This window comes from Pipistrellus kuhlii, unplaced genomic scaffold, assembly GCF_014108245.1.
Source record: "Pipistrellus kuhlii isolate mPipKuh1 unplaced genomic scaffold, mPipKuh1.p scaffold_m20_p_26, whole genome shotgun sequence".
Taxonomy (NCBI): domain Eukaryota; kingdom Metazoa; phylum Chordata; class Mammalia; order Chiroptera; family Vespertilionidae; genus Pipistrellus; species Pipistrellus kuhlii.
In genome coordinates this window covers 5,524,367-5,547,085 of record NW_023425525.1, presented here as the reverse complement: position 1 = coordinate 5,547,085, position 22,719 = coordinate 5,524,367, and the positions used below count along the sequence as shown (strand labels likewise).

At 52.0% G+C, this 22,719-nt stretch overlaps 1 protein-coding gene and 1 non-coding gene across 6 annotated transcripts; one reads left to right on the top strand and one right to left on the bottom strand.

The window, feature by feature from the left end:
* Positions 1–1,083: 1,083 nt before the first annotated feature.
* On the bottom strand, positions 1,084–21,407 carry NFE2L3 (NFE2 like bZIP transcription factor 3). Of its 5 annotated transcripts, XM_036453838.2 has the most exons (5): positions 21,028–21,385; positions 20,516–20,997; positions 9,383–9,547; positions 4,146–4,229; positions 1,084–3,075 (listed from the first exon to the last, which is right to left on the bottom strand). In XM_036453838.2, the coding sequence occupies exons 1-5, from the start codon at positions 21,104–21,106 to the stop codon at positions 1,819–1,821; spliced, it is 2,067 nt and encodes a 688-aa protein (XP_036309731.1). In that variant the 5' UTR covers positions 21,107–21,385; the 3' UTR covers positions 1,084–1,818. The 5 variants fall into 5 exon arrangements, with proteins under 5 accessions (XP_036309731.1, XP_036309730.1, XP_045443161.1 ...); XM_036453837.2 differs by having other exon boundaries at positions 20,516–21,385; XM_045587205.1 differs by lacking the exon at positions 9,383–9,547 and having other exon boundaries at positions 20,516–21,385.
* LOC118727890 lies at positions 14,892–14,976 on the top strand. The gene has a single exon (XR_004990719.1). It is a non-coding gene; the product is annotated as a small Cajal body-specific RNA 11 (non-coding RNA).
* Positions 21,408–22,719: the final 1,312 nt, after the last annotated feature.

The following is a 22,719-nucleotide window of genomic DNA, read 5'->3' as shown; positions in this document are numbered from 1 at the left end:
TTTGATGTCCACTTGTATTTTTTTGTCTTGGTAGGGATTTGGGGAGTCTTAAAGAACAATACTTGAGTAATAGGACTAACAACAGTTTTGAAGTATTCACATAAATCAGTATTGTAGAATCTTAACATTGTAGGCTTAACCAGTTCGTCACAAAATGCCCTAAAGCTGTGGTTTAAATAACAGGACATCGAGAGAGTACTCCTTTGCAGAGCCAGCCTATCAACGTTCAATGTGATTGCACAAAACTGTTTATATCTAGGAGCATTATTGTGGCATAATCTAGGGCAAACTCAAATTAGTCAACAGCGGCAAAAACCACAGCTCTCGAGCTGAATGTGGCTCTTGAGCCGCAGTTTGCCAACCACTGATCTAGGGTTTGAAAGAAATGGCTAGGCCAAGTTAAAAGTGGAGAAAGTTTATTATAAAAAATCCACTCTTAGAAAACTGCATTTTTGCAAACCACGATAATACTTTGACTTTGTTAGCCAAATTATATCTGACAACCTTATTTTGAAATTGAACATTGTTAACTTGTATTTCAGTTTCATTATAGGATTAATGACTTTTCTGTTCAAGTCCGTCCATTTTTTTTTTCCTTACTGCTGTTTATTGTTTCAGTATTTCCAGTTCTTTGGTTGTAGAGCATATGCTCATCGCCTCTTCCCCTGCTCTTGGTGTATATGTTCATGTATGGTCTCTAACATTTTCCCATGAATCTGAGTTTTGTGGTGAGACATCAGTGTTATGGATGTGAGGTCATCCCTATAGGCTGCCTTACTTGCCTGGGAGTGATGAGCTATACATAGGTAGCCTTGCTTATCTCTAAAATCTGTAGAGTAGGGGTGTCGAACTCAATCAGAGAAGGGGCCAAAATCTAAAATCCAGCCTAAATTGGGGGCCGAATGGTTTACTGAACAGTCATAAACTGTCATTGTGATGGAAACGCAGCGGAGTGCAGTGATGACAGCGCGGTGCGGGCCACATTGCAAGGCCTGGCGGGACGGATTTGGCCCGAGGGCCTTGTGTTTGACACATGTGCTGTAGAGGTCCTTGTTCTCAGCCATTAAAACCTGCAGTTTTTTGGACAGTATGGTTTATAATTTGGCCATTTATAGCCCTTATTTCACATAGTATTGTTAAATCCTAATTGGGATTTCCCTTATTAATTTAACAAACTAGGTTGAGTTCAACTTGGATCAAGTCTTACCATGTCCTATTCTGCTAGATATTTACCTATATTCCTGAATGGGCCTTCGGAGGAAATAATAGCTAAGGTAAATTTGCTTAGAATGTCTCTATGTAAGGGAGAAGTTAACTTTTTAAATAAATTCAAGTATAAAATTCATTTCCACAGAGAAAAAGTTATAATTTAAGGATTAATAAAATAGCTTTTGAAAAGCTCAGTGCTAACTAAATGAGAATGTTAAGGCTACTTTGCATTTCAAGTTAAAAACTAAGATACGTTTTAAAATAATTACAACCCAGTGTTATGTTTGAAGTGACCATCTTATTAGAAAATGGCTTCCAAAGTGAGTCGATAGTCCTATCAAGTTTTTTGTCACCTTACTCTGTCCATACTTATGAATTGTGCATATTAATATAGGACAACTTCACGGAAGGAAGCTTTCCCCAGATTTCCCACATGTCTTTTTGAAGTCCTAAACTTGTCCATATAAGCTTCAAAATATAGCCTTAAATGATTCAAGTAACAGTGCTTAAAAGATGCTTGAGCAAACCTTGAAGCAGTTTCAATGGTTCGTGATCATATGTCATCAGCATTACACATACTTTACACATATTAATGGAATCAGTCTATTTTCAATTTCTTCTCTCACTTTTTCTCTTTCCCTTTTGAGCTTCCTTTTTGTAGTTTGAGGTCACCAGTTCCTTGGGCACAACCAAAACACTTCCATCCTGGCTGCATTGAAGAGCATACTGGTTTGGATTGACAGGCCGACCTTCATCATCTCTTAACCTGCTAAGAATATCATGATAAAGGTCATGCAGTTTCTTTTTCATGATGTTAATGGCTTTGTTACACTGGGCTCGCTCACTCTTGAGGGTTTCCTTCTTAGCTTGCAAGTTACATACATCATCTTCTAGATTCAAAATTATATCCAGTTTGCGCTTTCGACAGTTCTGAGCGGCAACTTTATTTTTCCCTCTTCGTCTAATATCACGGATGAGTGACACTTGTAGATCTGTCAGATGGTACCTGCTTAGCATACTATTGAAAGAATCAACAGGCATGTGGACAATTTCATCTACAGAAAAAGGGATGTGCAGAGCTTGAGCACGGCGTTCATCACGGCTTAAGTTTCTGCCTGTGTCATTCAGGTACCTACTTTTTATTTTCTGTGGCTTCCCAGGCCATGAAAAAGACTCAGAAATGGCTTCTGGTACACTTGACTGTAAGTGGTAAGTGTGGTTATGGAATATGTGTTGAAATGCTAGGTCCCCGTGGAAAGAATCACTAGTAAGATCAATGTGACAAATCTTACTGGGCTCTGGGTAGTAGCCGCCTACAGCCCCTTCTAAAGCATGGTGGGAAAGAGATTCAAGGTCACTGCTAGAACCTATGGCACTGTCACACACACAGGAATTAGAGTTGGTGACAGAGGTGCTGTTATGGCTTGAATTTAAGGAAAGCCCAGAATCAGAATCGGGTTCTCCAAAAAGGGGAGAAACTTCCATTGGATTAAAATCTTCTGCCACCAAAGACATTGAATTTATCTCATCAAATATATTTATATCAAGGTCACAGAGAAGGTCATGGCTTGTTACACTCCTTGTCTGATGGTCAACAGGTGGAAGAAATGCTGTCACATTAGTTCCAGGGAGGAGCTGTGGAGGATTGGTGGTGTGAGAATGTAACTGGAGAAACGGTGCCTGTGACTGTGAAGTCCTTCCTGCCGGGTCTCTTGTAAACGCATTGTCGGGACACAGCAACATGGCCTCATGGAGGTTGACATCGTGACTTATAGCCTGGCTAAAGTTCACACTGTAATATGCTGAAGAATTCAGCCCGTCATTGATACTTGCTGGGAGAAGGGGAATATCGCCCAGGGAGATGCCCTGAAAAAAGGGAAAAGAGCACTTGAACACACAGTTCAATTTCAATAGTTCTCGTACCCAATACACCATCTTCTTTCCTCCGTTTTATCTGCTATGTAAGTAGAGAGATGCTGTTGGCTATAGCAACTTTACCCAGTTAAATATGGGCAACTGAATACATCAAGTGAACCCAAGGCAGGATATGCTATATTTGGGGGTACAATGGTAATATGGCAATTTATAAAGCTTAATTAGGTTATAACATTCTAATGTTCTAGTATTACTGTATACTTTACTATTGTATAAGATGCCATTCTCATCCTAGCTGTTAGCAATCTAAATCCACACTGTGGAGGATCATGGATAATACAGTAACAGTAGTGAAGTAGTGTGTATGTGTATGTGTGTCTTTAAAAAAGTGGATCAGCCCTAACTGGTTTGGCTCAGTAGACAGAGCATTGGCAAGGCATGTATCTTGGTGCATGTATCTTGGTGCAGGCACATCCCCAGTAAGGGGTGTGCAGGAGGCAGCTGATCAATGGTTCTCTCTCATCAATATTCTAACTATCCCTCTTCCTTTCTCTCTGTAAAAAGCCAATAAAATATATTTAAAAATAAAGTAGATCAATAAAGTATGATGACACAAATGGTACCAAAAATATAAAGCTATGGCTTACCGTGTTTCCCCCCAAAAAAAAGACCTAGCGCATGGAAAAATAAGACATCTCCTGAAAATAAGACCTAGCACATCTTTGGGAGCAAAAATTAATATAAGACATTGTCTTATATTTGGGGAAACGGTAGTTTGTCAAATGTTGACTGTCATTTTGATTCTATATGAATTACATAAATTTGATTCAATAGGAATTATGCAAATTTGATTAGACGTTTGTGATTACTTGGAGGAATAGTATTTACATATTTGGCTAATTCTCTGAAGTTGAAGTGTTTACATAAAATAATCATAAGTCTGTATGCTCAAATAGTAGTAATGTATTAGTTTATATTTAAACTATGTCATCCAGGTTCTATTTATTGAGAGGTCAGTGCAGATATATTCCTGCAAGGATAAAAGACAATCTTCCAGTTACCTCCAGTGAATTTTCAGGCTGTGATGAAAGCAACTGAAGTAAGTCTTCCAGAGAGAGAGAGGTGTCAGTCCCATTTAGATATCTCTAGAAAAACACAAAAGGTGCATCAGTCATTAAAAGACTGAAGTGTGGTTGCTTAGAGCTCTAAGGTTTTATCTTGGAAGGACAACTATAATAGATCCTAATCTCTATTTTTAGCCCAATCTTGTGGTTTTTACACCCCTCCTTTAGGTATCAATATTCTCATATCCTTAAATAAGAACCTTCAACTCCTAACTCCTCCCCTATTCTTGCCCTAACCACTTTCATATAATTTTTGGCTAGTATTGTTCCAACTTATTTTGCCCCTCCACAGCTGACTCCAAATTTGCTACAGAATTATGTGACTTTACAGTCAAATATGTATTTAGATGTACCAAAATGACAACTCATTTACTCACTATTGTGTCATCTCCTGCCTTTAAAGTTGAGTTCCTTTCTTGCTGAAATAGCTCCTTTGATAGCATCAGGTAGTAGTAAGTCCTAGTTTTTATAACCTGGAGTTATTTTGCCTTCTATTTGGTGAGACAATCAGGTTTAAGATTTTCCCTCAGTACTTTAGTCCCATGGCATATATTACTATTGATTTGCTTGCATCTGTCATTTTTATAGCCAATATTTTTTCCTCAGCTAATTTTAATTATTTTTTCTTAATTCTTTGTTGTCCTACCATTTCACTTTGATATGTTTGGAATTTTGTATTTAGTCGTCTTGGGACTATATTCCATCAATCTGCATCAAGATCATTTTAATTTTGGAAATATTTTGCTGGATCTTCAAAACTGCTTCCCTTTCATGCTTTCTAATCTCTCCTAGGACTACCAGAGAGCAGCTTTGTTGAGTGCTATTTCTGTGGGAATTGCACATCTCAGGGGCTACCAACTTATAAAACAGTTTTGTTTTTCTCTGCAAGGACGAGTCTTCGTATCATTTTCTCAACTCTGCTTTCTTGGTTCAAATGGTGTGGATCAGACTATATAGCTGGCTTGGGGCCCATTTGGGGTTCTGTTTTCTAAGGAATAGACAGTTTTCTTGCTCTGTCTCCTATCTGGTCCTAGAATTATCCTAGTCCCTGTTTCCTGAACCAAAGAGCTCATAAGCAGGGAACCTCAGTGCCCCATGCACAGGCTGGAGATATTTCCAGTTCATTCAACCCCACTCTCAGACATCTGGATCCAATTTCTCCATGAGGTTCCTCAGTTTGGTGCCCAATTATTTTAATTGTAGGGTTGAGTCCCTTCTTTGTTTCTTGTATCTGTAGACTTTTGCTTTCTTGCTTTTGAGTTCCACTGTGCACTAAAAATGTTGCCCGTTCTATTTTATCCAGGATTACTGCTTTTGGTGTGCCATGGCAATTGTCATTACAGGTCAGTAATTTCCAGTAAGTTCCCAATCCTGTCTTGTGCTGTGCACCACTTCTACCCCTACCATTTCACTTCAGAGTGTCCAGCTTTGAAGATTCACACCAGTTGGACTGCGGTGTGTGTGTCCAAATACTTGGTTTCGTTTCCACCAAACATCTTGGTTCTATTAAGCCCTGTTTTCAAGCTATTTCATTGTAATACTAGGAATAAATACAAGGCTTTGTGTGGATGCTGTAGGGATATTTAAGCTAAATTGGTAGGTAAGATTTCTTGCTTTTTAACTGGCCATTTATATACACTCTTACTGGTAGCGGACTTCTTCACCAATTGAATTATTATTTAAAATGATTCCTAATTTCTGGAAAAATTTTAGAAGTATTCTATTACTTCTGTTAAGGACCTCAGATTTGCTTAGTCCTGGCCAAATGTTTACCAATATTTGCTGATGGTACAAGTGTCTGAGAATAGATAACATCAGCATACATCTGGATTGCTGCAAAAATAATCCTTAGTGGTGGGTAAGTAACATTTATAAGGTTATGAGAATCATTCCGCTTAAAATTAATTATGGACTGACCCCTTCAGGCTAGTCAAAACGTGTTTCATTCAACATTTTGCCTGTTCCCTCTTCTTCAGTGCCCCTGGAGATGGAGGGCCAAGGGCTTAACCACTACTGACCAGCCCTCTGGTTGAGTATCTTAGAGACAATAGCTTCTGCTGATCAAGCCCAGCTCTCACTGAAGTTTGCCCTGATGGTGGTAATGGCAGTAATGGCTTCATGTTGTTGCAAGTCCCTGTTACCTCAGTGTTTTCCTTAAAACCTGCCCTCACCTGTTTTACAAAAACAACACAATCCCCTCACTCACTTCAGGATCTCATGGGTGTGTGCCTTCTTTCTGAGAACCTCAACTGTGGACATCATTCTGTTAGCAGTCACTGAGCAACAGAGTTCTATCACACCTAACAAGTGATACAAACAATTTCTGAAACCTTCGTTTTCATAGAACTTGGTTGATCTAATTGAGTTTCTTCTGTTCAGGTGGGTACAGATCTTGCACAAAAATGGGACACTCAGCTATTCTTACAACTAATCAAAAGACATGACATTAAATTTGAGCGAGCCTTCCAGGGAATGGTCAGTCTTCTAAGACAGGCTCTTAGAAATCTTAACATAAAATACAAACATACGGTTATGTTTTGGGTCAAAAATACATTTGGAACAGATCATGAGTATTTAAAGAATATGGTGGACACATTTAACTTTGTAAGACATATCTCTTAAAGGATGAAACATTACTGTAAACTTCAAACTGTCTTTAGTGAGAAGAAAATCTCTTCAGACCAGTTAACCTACATTTAGTGTATTTATTCTTCATTAATAGCCAGCATTCTCAGCCTGGGCCTACGGTGGGGCGAGAAAGAGGTCACTGTTAAGTAGCAAATCAAGTCATTTGTCCTAGTTATCACCCTGGACTGTCTCCTGGAAGGAAATAAATACTATTGTGACAGACTGTCAAGAGTACCTAGTCAGTAACACCTCAGTAAAGAACCTTTACTGAGGTAACTAAACAAGGCCTACCCAGCAAGAACTTGGAGGTGCACTGTGAGGAGCCGAACCTGAACTGGAGGACTGAGGCACAAATGCCTTGCGTTGAGTGATTTATGTGTTTCTGGAAAGTTCTGTCCAAATGGACATTTTCCCTAATTGAAATTGTATTTCCAGTTCTCTAAGGAAGCTCCTCCTCGGACCCCTTCGTTAGCCTGTAAAGAATGCCCTGTCGGTATCTAGCAGTCACTCGGGTAACTCAGAGGCAGCCAGCAGCTCCCGCTCTGCTGGGAAGCTGGGAGGGAGCAAAGACGGAAAGGCACGCCCAAGAAAGATGAAGCGACCACACGAAGCCACAAAATCAGACCGATAAAAACGTCTCCCTCAGAAAAGGGAACTTTGGGGCATGCAGGAGTCAAGTGGAAAGTAGGCTGAAATGTCTCCTTTTGAAAAGACGCCTTTCAGCGTTTTGTTAATAGAAAAGTTCATTAGGGTTGATGTGGCAATAACTGGGTGGCGGTGGGTGGGGTGGGGTGTGTGTAGGGGAGTGCCACACCAAGGGCACATTATGTGAAATACAGGCCAGGGAGAATGCATGGGTAGAAGCACAGGGAGGAGCAGTTCCCTCTGCGAAGGAAATGCAAGCCAGAACGGGGTCTGCATTTACCTGGGAGGGCTCCTTGGCGTGCGCTGCGCACCCCTCTCTCCTCAAAAGGGACCCTAGGAGACCACTTAGCAATGTGGCGAGGGCATCCCCTGCAGTTGGAGAAACGCAAGAGGCAGAGCAAGGGCTGTGCTTAGGGGAGGATGGACGGACGGGTGAGCGGCATGTTTCCAGGACCAGCCGCTGGAGAGGGTCACCCGGAGGCGGAAAGGTCTGTCCTTGTCACAAGACGGGCAAGAGAAGACTGCCAGTGGTGGGGGTCTCCCAAGAGCCTATGGCACGAAAGTACCCACCCAACAGCAACAACAATCTGTTTAAACGCACCCTATGGTCCGGAGAAACCGGTGTCTAAACAGTGCCAGTCAAACACCTTTCCTGAGCCTTATCCCACCCCCCCCAGAGAAGGCAGCTTAGTGTGCGAGGGAGGAAGGACTGGGGAAACGGACGAATAGGCCACAGGAGGTACACACACACACACACTTTCCTCCTCGGACAGGCTCAGGCTGCAGCGGATGAGGGGAGAAACTGAATTTCTGTTGTTCTAAGAATGACACTGGATTATATTATTGACCAATTGCTGCAGTGGGATGATCAGGGAGACTTGTCTGTCTGTCATGGGGACTGCCCTAACTTCACTCCGGGGGTAGGGAAGAACACTCTCCCAGGACAGGACAGGACAGGCTGGCAGGGTGGGCAGAGAGCAAAGCTGTTTTCTGATTTCACTCCATCCATCACGTAATGTTCGGTGTAATGTCACATGGTCAAGGAGGTAGTGATGGACTCTGAAAAGGGCCAAGGAGTGGTACCTCGCATCTTCCAAGGCGGGCCAGAGCACAGCACCAAACTCCGCCTGGGGCGGTCAGCGCTGAGAAAGCCGCCTTTTAGCTTCCATGCCCGCCTTTGGAGCACCTGTTTGCCAGGCTTGTGGGCTAGGACCTCAGCCGGGCTCAGGAGAAACCGGAGGATGGCCCACGGGGAAGAAGGGGCAGCACAGGCTGCAGGAAGTATACACCCCGTCAGCCTGGCTCCCGGTGTTCACCATCCTGTTCCTCTTCTTGCCGCCAAGAGTGTGGTTAGACACAGGAGCTAAGGAGGCTGTCCCCACGGGGCCTGGCCTTCACTCTAGGCCGAGAGGTACGATATGGGCAAACGCCCATGGAGCTTGGCCCAGCGGGTCACTGGGTGAGGTCTTGAGCTTCAGCCCCAGCTGGCACGGAGGGTGCTTTGCCTGCAGGGGGCTGGGTGAGGATTCCTGGATGCAGGACATCAGCCATCCCTTGATCCCTTGCCATGGCAAATGCAACTAATAAAACCTAGCAAGCCCCTGGAGGGGTATGCATGAGGGCACATACACTGTCTTGAGTTTAAACAGAGATAACTGATTCTATGGGCTGATTCCTTTGTAAACCAAATAACCAGTCGGACAATAAACAACAAAAACCAAGTGTTTTCCATGTATCAGATTTGCTTAGAGTAGTTAGTCATATATATATATATATATATATATATATATACACACACACACACACACACACACAAAATTTGTTCTCAACACATACTGACAAAGCCTTAGAAAATCCACCTGCCGGCCGAAGTGGTCAGGCTGGGAAACTGCCACGCTTACCTCATTCCTGGATTCAGTGGTCTTTTCCGCCTCCCACTCAGGGGCGTCTGCTGTTTCAGCTTCACCTTCATCCTGCTGCTGCAGTGAGTTATCCTGGGCTGACACGCCTTGCTCCTTTTCCTCCTGCTGAGAACTGTGACCTGTAGCTCTTAACGCCTCATTCTCCTATAAAAACACCCAGAAAGTGTTCTAAGTAGAAATCCATAGCCCATCAAGTTAGGTGAATTTACAGCTAAGGTTTGAACTGAAGGTATAAATGGGGGATGCACTGACCCCCGCACACAGGGGACCAATGGGATTTCAGGAGAGCACAGGCAGGAAGGGCACGGGAGGGAGGGAGCGAGCGGCAGCTGCTGGGGGCCTGAGAGGGAACCCCTTTCAGCTGTGCCCTCGGAGGCCGCCACTGCTAAGGGTGACCTGAGCTCACGCCCTTCCTGGGCACGCATACCCCTCCCTCAGTGGGACGGGGAGGGCACGGAGGCTGGCCACCGGCTCAGGGTGGGACCATCGGGATGTGGGCCACGTCAGCCCCAAAGCTCCTGGTTCCACGGCCCGCGTCACAGCCCGGCTTCTGCCTCGGGTCAGTCCCGTCTCCTTCCTCCTGCCACAGCGGCAGCTGCCTGGTTACTTCCTTATAAACGCTCTGCCCCTCCGCTCAGTCTCCGCATTCCCCTCCCCGTTTACAGCAGCGGGGGGAGGGGGGGGGCGGGTTCAACACTATGTCCACTTAGGGAAAAGGACTGTGACGCCTGTGATACACACTGAGTGGCCAGATTATGATCTCTGAACGTTTAATAATCTGGCCACTCGTGTGTGTGTGTGTGTGTGTATTATATATATTAGAGGCCTGGTGCATGAATTTGTGCACGGGTGGGGCCCGGCCAGCCTTGCCAGGGGGAGGGGACATGGTGGTTGGCCGGCCTGCCTGCTGGTCGAACTCCTGGTCGAGGGGACAATTTGCATATTAGCCTTTTATTATATAGGAGGATGTGCACTGAGTGGCCAGATTATTATGCGTTCAGAGATCACAGTAATCTGGCCACTCAGGGTAATTGGCAGAGCCTGCAAACCCTACCCCACGCCTTGCAGCTAGGAGGGCGAAGGCCCCAAAACTGCTGTTAAAAAGGCTCGTCCTACTCTTTCCAGCTGTGTGACTCCGGGCCACGTGGGCCCTCCGTGTACTCGTCTGTGAGAAGATAGTTTCTGTTCCACATTTTAAGAAATCAGTTGAGAAAAAGCACTCTTTACGTTTTAAGATGCTGACCAGACATCACTACTCCTTCCAGCTGCTGCTTGGGTCTCAAGCGTTGTCACTGATGCCCAACTGCTGGCCGCCCGAACAGAACGGCGGGAGAAAGGCTGCCAGCCGCCGGTGGCTTGTGATTACTGTTCTCCCTCCCCGTTTCCCTCCACTCGGCGACATGGGGCCGAGACACAGAGTGCATGTGTTTTTACAAGTACCCGGCCGAGCTGTGGCCCATGCTTCTAATTTGCAGCCTGGGTATGCGAAACCCATCATTAAGCTACTTTTTATGTGGACTCAGGTGATACTCTTGTGAGGCTGTGACTCAAAAAAAAACAGTTTCCAAGCTTGCCACAGGAAGCCATCATAAGCCCGTGAGCCGGGGGTCTGATCACAGCGAGAACCCCAGTGATGTGTCCTGAACTGGCCCTGCTGGGAAGGCCCCCACACGGCGCTCTGCCGGGAAGACACGTCTCCCCTCCGCTCGGACCCCCTTCTCCGTGCGGCCCCAGGCACTCCTGGATCTGGTTCCATGGCCTCAGGTTTTCCCTCGTGGCACTTACTGTCTTCTGTCTGAAATGAGTTGTTTGGGTTGTTTCTTCCCACTGGGCTGGGAGGGTATGACTGTGTCCTCGGCCCTTCAGTCACGTAGCCACTGCCCCACACAGGCCCAGGGGAGGCTTGCCGAGGCGGTGAGGGCAGGGGAGGTGGGAGAGAGGAGCCGCCTCTCCTCTCCCTGCTCTGCCCCCCAAGCTCTGCTACCCGCAAGCTCTGCTGCCCCCAAGCTCTGCTGCCCCCCCAGGCTCTGCTGCCCCCCAAGCTCTGCTACCCCCCAAGCTCTGCTACCCCCCAAGCTCTGCTACCCTCCCAGGCTCTGCTGAGCCCCCAAGCTCTGCTACCCCCAAGCTCTGCTGCCCCCCAAGCTCTGCTACCCCCCAAGCTCTGCTACCTGGCAGCCTGGCTCCCGAGTCTGCGCTGGGCCCCAAGGAGGGTGATGGCGGGCTGGTGGGGAAAAGCCTTCGCTGGGCCTGCCCCTCACTCTTCCGGGGGCCGGAGGGCTGGACCTGCTCTGGCCTCCGGTCGGAGGAACCTTGGAAGACAGAGGAGTGGTGCCCATGAGAGAGGACTGCAGAGGGAGAGGGTGAAGGCCAGGGGCTCAGGCTGGTGGCAAGCTGGAGTCACCGGTCTACGGAGACCGGGCAGCCGGATGGAGAGGGTGCCCTGTTTGGCCTGGGTGGTTTCTAAGGGCGGTTTGTAATGATTACAGCTCGGGGTTATGGGGCGCTCGCTGTGGGCCACGCATCACACACATTATCTCCATGAAGTTGCTCGGCATCCTTCAAGGGGAAACTGAGGCACGGAGAGCTCCAGCCGCTTGCCCATAAGTCACACAGCGGGCACATGAGAGAATCGGGATTTGGTAGCCGCTTGCAGGCGCTTCTGCTTCAGAGCCATTTCTCGGGCGCTGTCTTGCTCTTTGTTTGCACTCCTAGAGCCTGGGGTGTCCCCTAGAAGCTGACCCCTGAGAACGGGGGCTCCTGTGCTGGCTCCTGCGCTGGCTGGCTTCGGGCAGGTTCACCCGTGGGAGGGGGGGCAGATTGCCTCCTCACCTCACTCAGCTCCCCTCTTCGCACTCCTGCCTGCTGGTCTCTGGGTCCCCATCCCTGTCCGCTCTTGCAAGAAGCCAGCCATGAAGTCCCTCCGGGGAGCCATCTATGAATGCTGCGTCCCGCCGGAACCACCACTGCCCCCACACTGGCTCCACCTGCTCCACACTGCGTCCCCCCCACCCCCACCACCACACACGAGACCCTGGGAAGATCCCCTTACCACGCAGAACAGCTGACCACATGCAAGGAATGAGTCTGTTTGGATCATGAGACCAACAAACCACCTGTGGAAAGCTGCTCATGCCATAACCGGGAATCTGAATACGGACTGCATGCTTTATAATACCAACAATTATTGATTAAAAAAAAAAATTATTTCAGAGAGGGAGAGGGAGATAGAAACACCAATGGTGAGAATCACTGATTGGCTGCCTCCTGCATACCGCCCCTCCCCCCCCAACTGGGGATTGAGCTCACAAGCCAGGCATATGCCCTGGACCCCTCAGTCCACAGGCCAACGCTCTCTCTATCCACTGAGCCAAACCAACCAGGGCAAGAATTACTGATTTTCTAGATGTACTAGTGGCATTATGGTTATATAATACAAGAGTCCTTATAGCCGAAACCGGTTTGGCTCAGTGGACAGAGCGTCGGCCTGCGGACTGAAAGGTCCCGGGTTCAGTTCTGGCCAGGCCATGTGCACTGGTTGGGGGCACATTCCCGGTGGGGGGTGTGCAGGAAGCAAGCTGATTAATATTTCTCTATCATCGACGTTTCTAACTCTATCCCTCTCTCTTCCTCTCTGTGAAAAATCAATAAAATGTATTTTTTTAAAGAGAGTCCTTATAGTTCAGGAATGTCTACGGAGAAACTTCCGGAACGGCTCTGCCTCCTCCGGAGCCTGAGACCTCCTTCCCATCGCAGCTCTTCAGATATTTTGAGCTGGTGGCCTTGTTCCCTCTTCAGTCTGATCATCCCGCTTGGAACATCCCCATTCTGGTCAGTCGTTTCCCGAAGGATTTCCCAGCCCGGCGGCTGAAGGGTTCCTGACACCCCCAAGCAAGTTCCAGAATGACCCAGCGGGACAGGAGTTCCTGGCGATTCAACCCCCGCTCTGGGCAATAAGGGCAAATCGCCTGTTGAACTGTAACGTGCCAGGAGCTGTGACCTGGACTAACAGGTACCAGCCCTTAGCGCACAGCTGCGAGCCCCGCCAGGGCCCCTCCGGAAGGGTCTCGCTCACAAAGGCGCCGGGAGGAAGGAGCGGGCGGGGTGTGACCATCAGTACTATGTGCCGATGTGGCGTGCGGGAGGCTGTCTGGGAGTCCAGACACCAGCCCGGGTGCTGGAGGAATCCGGTGGCTGCGGTGGACAGCTATAGTCAACAGCTGGCTTTAACGAGATCATTTTCGATAATCGGAGTGAGCTGCATCCGATCAGGTGGAAGGCCTTGGAAGCAAAACTGAGGGAGAGGAAGTCCTGCCTCCAGCCTGCTGAATTCCCAGCTGCCTTGAGTTTGGACTTGCCAACCGTTACAACCATGGCAGCCAATGCCTTGAATTCAATCGTATGTATATATATTTGTGTGTGTGTGTGTGTGTGTGTGTGTGTGTGTATCATATCTTCATGTTATATTGGTATAATACACACATACACACACATATATATATATTTAATTTAAATAAACATTGGAGAGTTTATTGTAAAAAAATATTTTACTGATTTTTTACAGGGTGGAAGAGAGAAGGATAGAGAGTTAGAAACATCGATGAGAGAGAATCATCAATCAGCTGCCTCTTGCACACCCCCTACTGGGGATGTGCCCGCAACCAAGGTACATGCCCTTGACTGGAGTCGAACCTGGGACCTTTCAGTCCACAAGCCGATGCTCTATCCACTGAGCCAAACCGGTTTCGGCTGGTATAATCTATATTATTCATATTTTACTGCTTCTGTTCCTTGGAGAGCCCTTGTTGATAGTCATACCCAACCTCAGAAGGCCGCACCCCGTGCCACTGCTAATGCTCTGTCCACCACCACCTGCAACTTAACCCAGAACAACCCGCTATGTGCCCAAGCCTCCGCAGCCTCGGCTGCCACACATGTATCCAAATAACAACACGGATCCTTGGCCAGATTCTGAGAACAGACTGTTCCGGTCGGAAGGCCGCCATGACGGGAGAAGCCTGTTTTTACAGCGCGTCGCTCTGCAGTGGGTGGGAGGTAGGGTTAGCCCAGTGCTTACGAGCAGTAACCTGTTCTATTCTGGGCAAGGTCGCCAACCTGCTGTGTAACTTTGGGCAATCCTATTTCAACACCGGACTAATTACAATGCCAACCTGAAAGTCTGCTGCCCCCGTCCCCTCAGATTGGCACGGAGTGGCCAGATGGCCCATCAGGACTTGGATCTGACCTACTTTCTAGTTGGACTCGGGCCATGAAGGACCCACGACACAGTCAAGTTCATGGTGTCGAGCCAAACCCGGAGGGAGGGATGAGGATTGCTCAGCAGATGCTGGCCGAACCCGCCTGTGCTCCTCATCCCGTCCTGGGTGCCACCTGGGTTAAAGTGAAGACTCAGTTTCCACACTGAAGACACCGCCGTGCAAGACAGAGCATGCCCCTGGCCCCGGCCTGCGCGTGCTCTGCTCCCCTGTGCTCCCTTCTGTCCCAATCTCCCTCGTGGTGTAGGAGGGCCGTCCTCAGTATAGGGCTGGCTCTTCAAGGCACAAAAGGACAATTTAAAATGAATGAGAGACCGAAACCCGTTTGGCTCAGTGGATAGAGCGTCGGCCTGCAGACTGAAAGGTCCCAGGTTCGATTCCGGTCAAGGGCATGTACAATACCTTGGTTGCGAGCACATCCCCAGTAGGGGGCGTGCAGGAGGCAGCTGATTGATGATTCTCTCTCATCGATGTTTCTAACTCTCTATCCCTCTCTCTTCCTCTCTGTAAAAAAAAAATCAATGAAATACATTAAAAAAATAAAAATAAAATGCTTGTAGAAGAGGTGATCATAGACATGAGTCTGGGCAAACAAAGGTAACAGATTAAGAGGCAGGAGAGCAGGAGGCTGTCTGGGAAAAGAGGGAGGAAGTTTCAGCGGGAAGGAGGACTACAGGTGGAGGATCATGGGGATGAGCTCAGTGAGGCCAGTTAGGGAGCGGGGTCTGCACGTGAAGAGCCGTGATGACAAAATACCCAGTGGGCAGGTAATGAGGCACCGGTGGAGGACCTCCGAACGGAAGCTCGGAAACCTGCCCTGGCGTCAGACGGCGGAAACAGATCCGACGGCCCCTGCAGCCGGTCTGACTCCAGTATGGAGCACGGGACCACTGGGCCAGCCGGCACTCTGATGATCTCGGACGAGCTGAGACACGGGCGGAGTGGGGAGAAGAATGACAGGAGGAACACTGCAGAGATGGCAGGCCTGTGGCCTAACAACGCGGGGAGGGACTGGCTGGAGAAACCTGGAAATAAGGTTCCTCGGGGTTGCTTCACATCAAGGTAGTAACCCCCCTTCCCGCCCCCAGATCTGCTCACGCGCATACACCACATCCTGCTGCCGTGACCCTGCTGCCAAGCGAGCTGAGCACCCATGGCTGCCAGAAAGGGAGCTGGTGACTGTGTAACAAAATGAACGTAACCCTCGAGGCTCGAGGCCGCACGGGGAAGGAAGTTGCCCGTGAGACCTTATCTGGAACCTGCAGCCTGAGGCTGTCATTAGCAAAGGTGAGCAGGGAGGGACCCGGCGGCCTCCTGAAAAGGAGACTCGGACACTGACAGGCACCAGGAGAATGCCGCCGGGAGACGGAGGCAGATACGGGGCCAGGGCTGCCAGCCAAGGGCCAGAGGCCGAGCCCGCACCGCCTCTCCCCCGCGGCCCCTCCAACTCCCTCCTCTCCAGAACTGCGGGACGGCGGGTCCTATTCCTCAGGCCGCGCAGGCGGCAGCACCGGGACACGGATACTGTGCCCTGTGCCCTCCTGGGAGACCAGAGGTGCTCCAGCAAGCCAGCAGAGCCTGCTGGGAAGCTGGTGGTGCTGCCAAGGATGTGGTCACTGGGCAGCCCAAAGACGCCAAGGGTTTGAGATCCCATCTACCTGCAGCTCCCTCGGCACCGGGGTCTCTCTTTGATTTTGAAAGGACAATTTAAATATATATATATATATATATATATATATATATATATATATATATATATATTTTATTGTTTTTTTTGTTTGTTTGTTTTTTGTTTTTTTTTACAATAGAGAGGAAGGGAGAGGGATAGAGAATTAGAAACATCGATGAGAGAGAAACATCAATCAGCTGCCTCCTGCACACCCCCCACTGGGGATGAACCTGCAACCCAGGTACATGCCCTTGACCAGAATCGAACCTGGGACCCTTCAGTCCGCAGGCCGATGCTCTATCCACTGAGCCACACCGGTTAGGGCAGGACAAACAACTTTCACTTTACCGATCCAGCACCCTCCTCTTAGAGGCAAGCATTGATGGTGCCAGCTTTTCCCCGGGACCCGAAAGAACACAGCCCACTGCCCTAAGGAGACCAAGAGGTCCTGCCAGGCCCTCACCGGGCAGGGGGTGCCCATTCCGGGGCGGGAACCCCATCAGGAGGACAGGCCCTCCTGTCTCCAAGCGGCACCCGCTCCCTGAAGCACAGGAGCTGCTGTGAGCAGTCACCCGCCCTCCCTCAGACAGGCTCACGTTCAGTTACGCGGGAACCGTCGGCGTCTTTGTTTCGCCCGAGCATTTCCCCGAAGAACAGCGATCGCTGTGGTCGGAGGCCAGCCGGGCTGCCCCGGGGAATTCCGGGCAGGGTGTTCAGACGGCGCGTGGCCCCACTCAGAAGCGAAACCGCAGTTCCGAAGCCCTGCCTCTGACACTTGGAAAATCCCCCGCTGCAGCCTCCTCCCTCGCAGGGACAGACAGGAGGAGGAACTGTACATACAGCCGGCGCCTCCTGCCACGCCAAGAGAAGCCACCAGCGCGATCTGTTTAAAGACACAACAAGCCCAGAACGGTGTGGCTCTGTGGACAGAGCGTCGGTCTGCGGCCTGAAGGGTCCCGGGTTCCATTCCGCTCAGGGGCAGGTACCTTGGCTGCGGGCACATCCCCGGTAGGAGGTGTGCAGGGGGCAGCTGGTGGATGATTCTCTCTCATCGATGTTTCTAACTCTCCCTCTCCCTTCCTCTCTGTAAAACATCAACAAAATATATTTAAAAATAAACAAATAAAAACAACCAACCTAGGATGGTCTCTGGGGCAAAGCACGCCCCCGCTTTGAAGTTCCCGGCCCCTGACTGTCAGTAAGCCCTGAGGCCCGGTCCTAAGCCGGCTGTGTGGGACGAACCGTCTCAGAGCCGCCCTCTGCGGGGCGGGAGGCGCCCCCACGATGCCCGACCTGCAGCCGAGGACACGGCGGCACAGAGAGGGCGAGACACGGGCCCGCCACACAGCTGCAGTGGGAGAGCTGGGCTTCTACGCCAGGCCGCCTGGCTCCAATACACCCCCACCCCCTGGACAGACAGACAGCCACGCCAGCCAGGCAGACGGATAGAAGGGAATAAAGGAGTGGGCTGAGGATGCAGGCGGAATGAGAGAGCGTCAACAATCACATTCCCGGCGCTGGGCTGGCACATGCACAGGCGTTTCCCGTGTAATCGGCACAACAACGCCCCGAGGGAAGCCCTGCCTGCGCTCCCAGAGGGACCTGTGAGGGCACCTTAGGAAGGGGTGCCCCACACCCGGGCTGCGTAGTGCAAACACCGCTGTCCTTTCCCGGCCCCGCTGCTCCCCGAGCCCTGACTCCCAGTGACAGCCTGGGCGCCATGGGCGTGTGGCCTGCTCTTTAGTCCACCCAGCTTTGGGGAGCCGTGGGCCCGGGACAGGCGTGAGGGCAGCACCCACTGGGCCGCACGCCCGTCCGGAGGGCCTGAGTGCAGGGCAGGTGCCTAGTGCAGGTGCCCGTTTGGGAGTCCGGAAGCTCAGGTTCTAGCTCCACGTCTGGCACTAGAATAAGGTGACCAGACGTCCCGATTTTTAACAACTTGGCCCACGTCCTGCCGCGTTTTTTAAAATGCCGCAGGATGCGGGACAAATTGTTTTGTTTGTTTTTTAAAAAATATATTTCATTGATTTTTTTTACAGAGAGGAAGAGAGAGGGATAGAAAGTTAGAAACATCGATCAGCTGCCTCTTGCACACGCACCCCTCCCCCCACTGGGGGTGTGCCCGCAACCAGGGACATGCCCTTGACCAGAATCGAACCTGGGACCTTTCAGTCCGCAGGCCGACGCTCTATCCACCGAGTCAAACCAGTTTCGGCGCGGGACAAATTGTTAAAAATCGGAACTGTCCTGCCAGAAGCAGGACGCCTGGTCACCTTACACTAAAACTGTGTGGCTTTCACGGAGCGCCCCAATCTCACTGGGCCCCCCTTTGCTTGTTCACGATGGAGACAAGGCCGCCCGGCCGGCGGACCTCCGGAAGTTGATGTGGAAAAGGTGTGGCCGAGGAGGGTGAACTGCGGTGAGCACTCCGGTGCTCCCCAGCTGACCTTGGCTGAAACCCATACAACCAGGCAGCCCCGCACCTGCCAGCTTCAGCACCCGCCACGGGGAGGCCCCACCGGGATGGCTTCCTGAACTTCACCCTCTCCCCCAGGAACGTGGGGCTCAAGGACTCCAAGGTCTGGCTGGGCCCGGCCTCTGGAACTTCCTGTCGTCCCCCCCCCACTCCCCGCTTCCCCCGCCCCAGGCTGGCCTGTCTAAACAGGCATCAGCCAGGTGATGGCGGGAAGGAAGGGAGGGAAGTCCTGCAGAGAGCACTCCCTCACTCCCTCCGGGTCCCTGTGCACTCTGCCAGCCCGCTGGCACTCAGCTGTGAGGGGGCGGGGTGCCATCTGGCCCCGCATCCAGCCCTGGGTTTCACCTTCACCCTGTGGGTGTTTCAGTCACGCACCTCAGGGGAGGAGGGTGAGGGCAGCGTGGGGCCCGGATTGGATGAGTGGGTGGGAAGAACCTTCCAGGCTGGGAACAGACAGGAGCCCACCAACGCTCCCACCAGCTCCCATTCATCCGCTCTGGGGGGCGGGGGGGGAGGGGGGGACTGGGACCTGGGTGACAGTGAATCACCCAGCGCCAGGCACAGTGATCCCTCTGGAGGGTGGGGTGGGGGGAGGACTGGGATCTGGGTGACAGTGAATCACCCAGCGCCGGGCACAGTGACCCCTCCGGAGGGTGGAGGAGCTCGTCTGACAACTGCCTACACACAGGGCAGTTCCAAGCGCAGCCAACAAACCAGTCTAGCCCCGGTCCCGTTTTGCATAAGATTGCACTCCACACACACACACGCACACACACACACACACACACACACACACACCCGTCCGAGGAACACTGGCTGATCGATACCCATTGTTAACACCACGGTTGGGCGGAGAAAGCAGGAAGAGGCCCCTCGGAGGGCCTGTGGACAGGGCGCTTCATGGAAAGGGGCACCCAGGTGTCCAGGGCCGGAGGGGGCAGGGAGTGAGGAGCGGCCCAGACACGTCCATGAGCGGACCTCGGTGGACGCGGTTCCAAAAGAAAGCGAAGCCGAAGGGCTGGAACCCATATTCCAAAGGGAATCGTTAGGCGCCGGGTGAGGCGCCGGGTGATGGCCGGGCTCCCGCTTATGCCAATGGGCGGTCCCCGCGCGGAGAGGGAGGCGCAGGGCTCGCACGCGGGGGGCGGAGGGGTCACGGGCGGCGGGGGCCAGCCCGCCTCCGCCTGGGCAGACACTGTCCTCCGCCTGGACACCGTCCACCGCCCCTTCCGCCCGGGAAGCAGCAAACGCGACCCCAACGGGGTTCAAACCCGGGCGGGGCTGTCGCGCTGGGCCGGGAGCGCGGTTCCCAAAGAGAAAGCTGCGCGCGTCCCCCCCGGGGGGGCCAAGTCCTCCTTCCGACCCTCTGCGTCCGGCACGGGCTCCCCTGGAGGAGACAGACCGTTCAGGGCACCCGGCGTTCCGAGGAGGCGGAAGGCAAGCATCTTACCGGCCCCGAGCCGCCCTACATGGCCATCCCACCGAAGGGGTCTTCTACAACGGAAACGGGGGACTTCACCCACTTCTTTCTCCAACACCTAAAAGCCACACTCAGAGCCACAAAAAGGAGAGGGGCAGAGTCGCCCGCGACCCCCCAGCTCCCCCAGGGGCGGAGGGTGGGAGGCCAGCGGGGTCCTCACCCCCAGGGCCCTCCTCCCGTCCCGGGCGCCCGGCCAGCGCCCCCCGCTCACCTGGCTGGCGCGTCCGCTGGCGTCCGGCACCCGCGCCGTGGGCTCCGCGGGCGCCTCCTCCTCCTCCCCGGCGGCCAGGGGGCTGCTCGGGGCCGCGCGGGGGTCCCCGCCGCCCCCCAGCGCAGCCTGGCTGCCGCCGTCCGCGCCGGCGCCCCCTCCTCCGGCCGCCGAGGCCGCGGCGGCGCCCAGCAGCCCGTGCGCCCCGTCGGGGTCGCCGGCCGCCACGCCGTGCACCAGCCACGCGTGCACGCGGGTGCGGGGGATGAACGGGGCGCCCAGCGCGCGCACCGCCCGCAGCAGCCGGCCCGCGGGCTCCGGCCCCCGCCCTTTGGGGAGCGGGGGCTCCGCGCGCCCCCAGCCCCCGGGGGCCGGGAAGGGGCTGAGCGCGGAGGCGGGGCTCGGCCGGCCCCAGAGCAGCAGCTCATCCCGCAGCGGGGCGCGCGGCGGGAGCAGCAGGTAGAGGTCCAGGTCCAGGTCCAGGTCCCGGTCCCGGTCCGGGTCCGGGTCCCGGTGGAGCCCCGCCAAGCCCAGCAGGACGGTGAGGTGCAGGAGGCCGCCGCCGTCGGACCACCACGGCTTCAGGAACTTCATCTCCCGCGCAGCCCGGACCCCCGCCGGCGCCCGCGGTCCCAGCTCCAGCGGCCGCGGGGACACGTGCGGGCCCGCGCACGGCAACACTCGCCCGGAAGAGACAGGAGCGGAACAATGGGCCCGGACGGGAGCGGCGTCGCGGGTCCCGGAGCCCCGCACAAAGGCGCTGGCTCCCTCGCAGGTCCGCCCGGGCCGAGCTCCGGGAGCCGGAGGAGGAGCCACCTGCGCGCCGGCCCCGCCGCCCGCGCCCCGCGGCCCGCACCTTGGCCAGGCCCCGCCCCCGGCCCCGGGCGCCGCCCCGGGACACGCCCTCCGCCGCCCCCGGGCCGGGCCTGTGGGCGGGGCGGGCCCGTGGGCGGGGCGGGCCCGTGGGCGGGGCCTGCGGCCGGCGGGGCGGGGCTCCCAGCTCAAAGGCTCTTTATTCCCGGGAGCGCAAAGCTGTCTGGGAGCAGGCGTTGTGGGCGCCGAGGGGCCCCCCACCTCGTGCCGGCAGAAGCTGGAGGCCGGGGTGGGAGTGCGGCTCAGGAGGCAGGGACAGGAAGTGCAGACTGAGGTGCCCAGAGTTTAACGTTGGTAAAGCGGGACACCATTGAAAGGGAGAGGGGGGTCTTGATGAAAAATTTGCTCTATATGGAGCAACAAAAATTTTCATAGAACGCAAAAATAGTATTGTACTATTTTTTTTTAAATGTCAACATAAGTACAATTTACAAATATAATAAATAAATAAAAATTATGTATTAAAAAATTAAGTGTCACTTTCAAGGCCGGCGTTAGACTTTTTGCTGCCACTATAAAATATAAATAATATGAGTACTGTCTGCTAAATTCAAGAAAATGTATGTATTTATGAAATAAATTACTTACCTAAATTATCTGAATAGCTGATTTGTAATGGCATCACTTGTTTCACTAGCTTACGAGCACACAGTACGATGTGTATTGTCTGAGAGACGGTTACAAAATGTTTTCGTCGTTGCCAATCCCCAAAAAATGCCATTGTTCATTAAGTCCAAACAATGGTGGTCGAATTCTAACAACTGATCAACAATGCGAACGTTGATAAGCAGTTCTCGATAATCAGTTCTCAACAACTATTTGTTATTATTAAAGTTTAACATTATAAAATTAACAAAAATAATATAAAACTCATATCCTGGCTAAATGGCCACACGGCCGCCGAAAACCATATATTCCCTTCCCGTTCTCCCGCCGTTCCCTAGCTCGTCATGCATTCTTTCAAAAAATCTGGACTTTTTTAAAACACCGCGGGATGAGGGACATATTGTTAAAAATCGGGACTGTCCCGCCAAAAGCGGGATGTCTAGTCGCCTTAGTGTAGACTAGAGTTGGGGGGAAGTCGAGGCACAGGCAGCTGCCACCCGCCTGAGAACACTGGGCTCCCGCAGTGGCACCGGGAGGCTGATCCCTGGATTCGGATGCTTGCTGGTGAATGGCTTTGAGTAAGTGACTTAACTTCTCGGTGCCTCGGTTTTCTTATCTGTAAAATGGGGAGAACAGTACTTGTCAAAGAGACGTTGTGAGGTCAGAGGAAATATTATATATAAAGAACAGTGTTTGGTATATGTATTCCACAGCTGCCATTGCCCTTC

What these genes read in the sequence shown, in the direction of transcription:
- NFE2L3 (XM_036453837.2), bottom strand. Translation starts at nt 21,106, where the DNA reads ATGAAGTTCCTGAAGCCGTGGTGGTCCGACGGCGGCGGCCTCCTGCAC. An exon ending in CCAGCGGACGCGCCAGCCAG is followed by an intron (nt 9,548 to 20,515) that starts GTGAGCGGGGGG and finishes GTGTTTTTATAG; the next exon opens with GAGAATGAGGCGTTAAGAGC. An exon ending in AGCCTGAAAATTCACTGGAG is followed by an intron (nt 3,076 to 4,145) that starts GTAACTGGAAGA and finishes CCCTTTTTTCAG; the next exon opens with GGCATCTCCCTGGGCGATAT.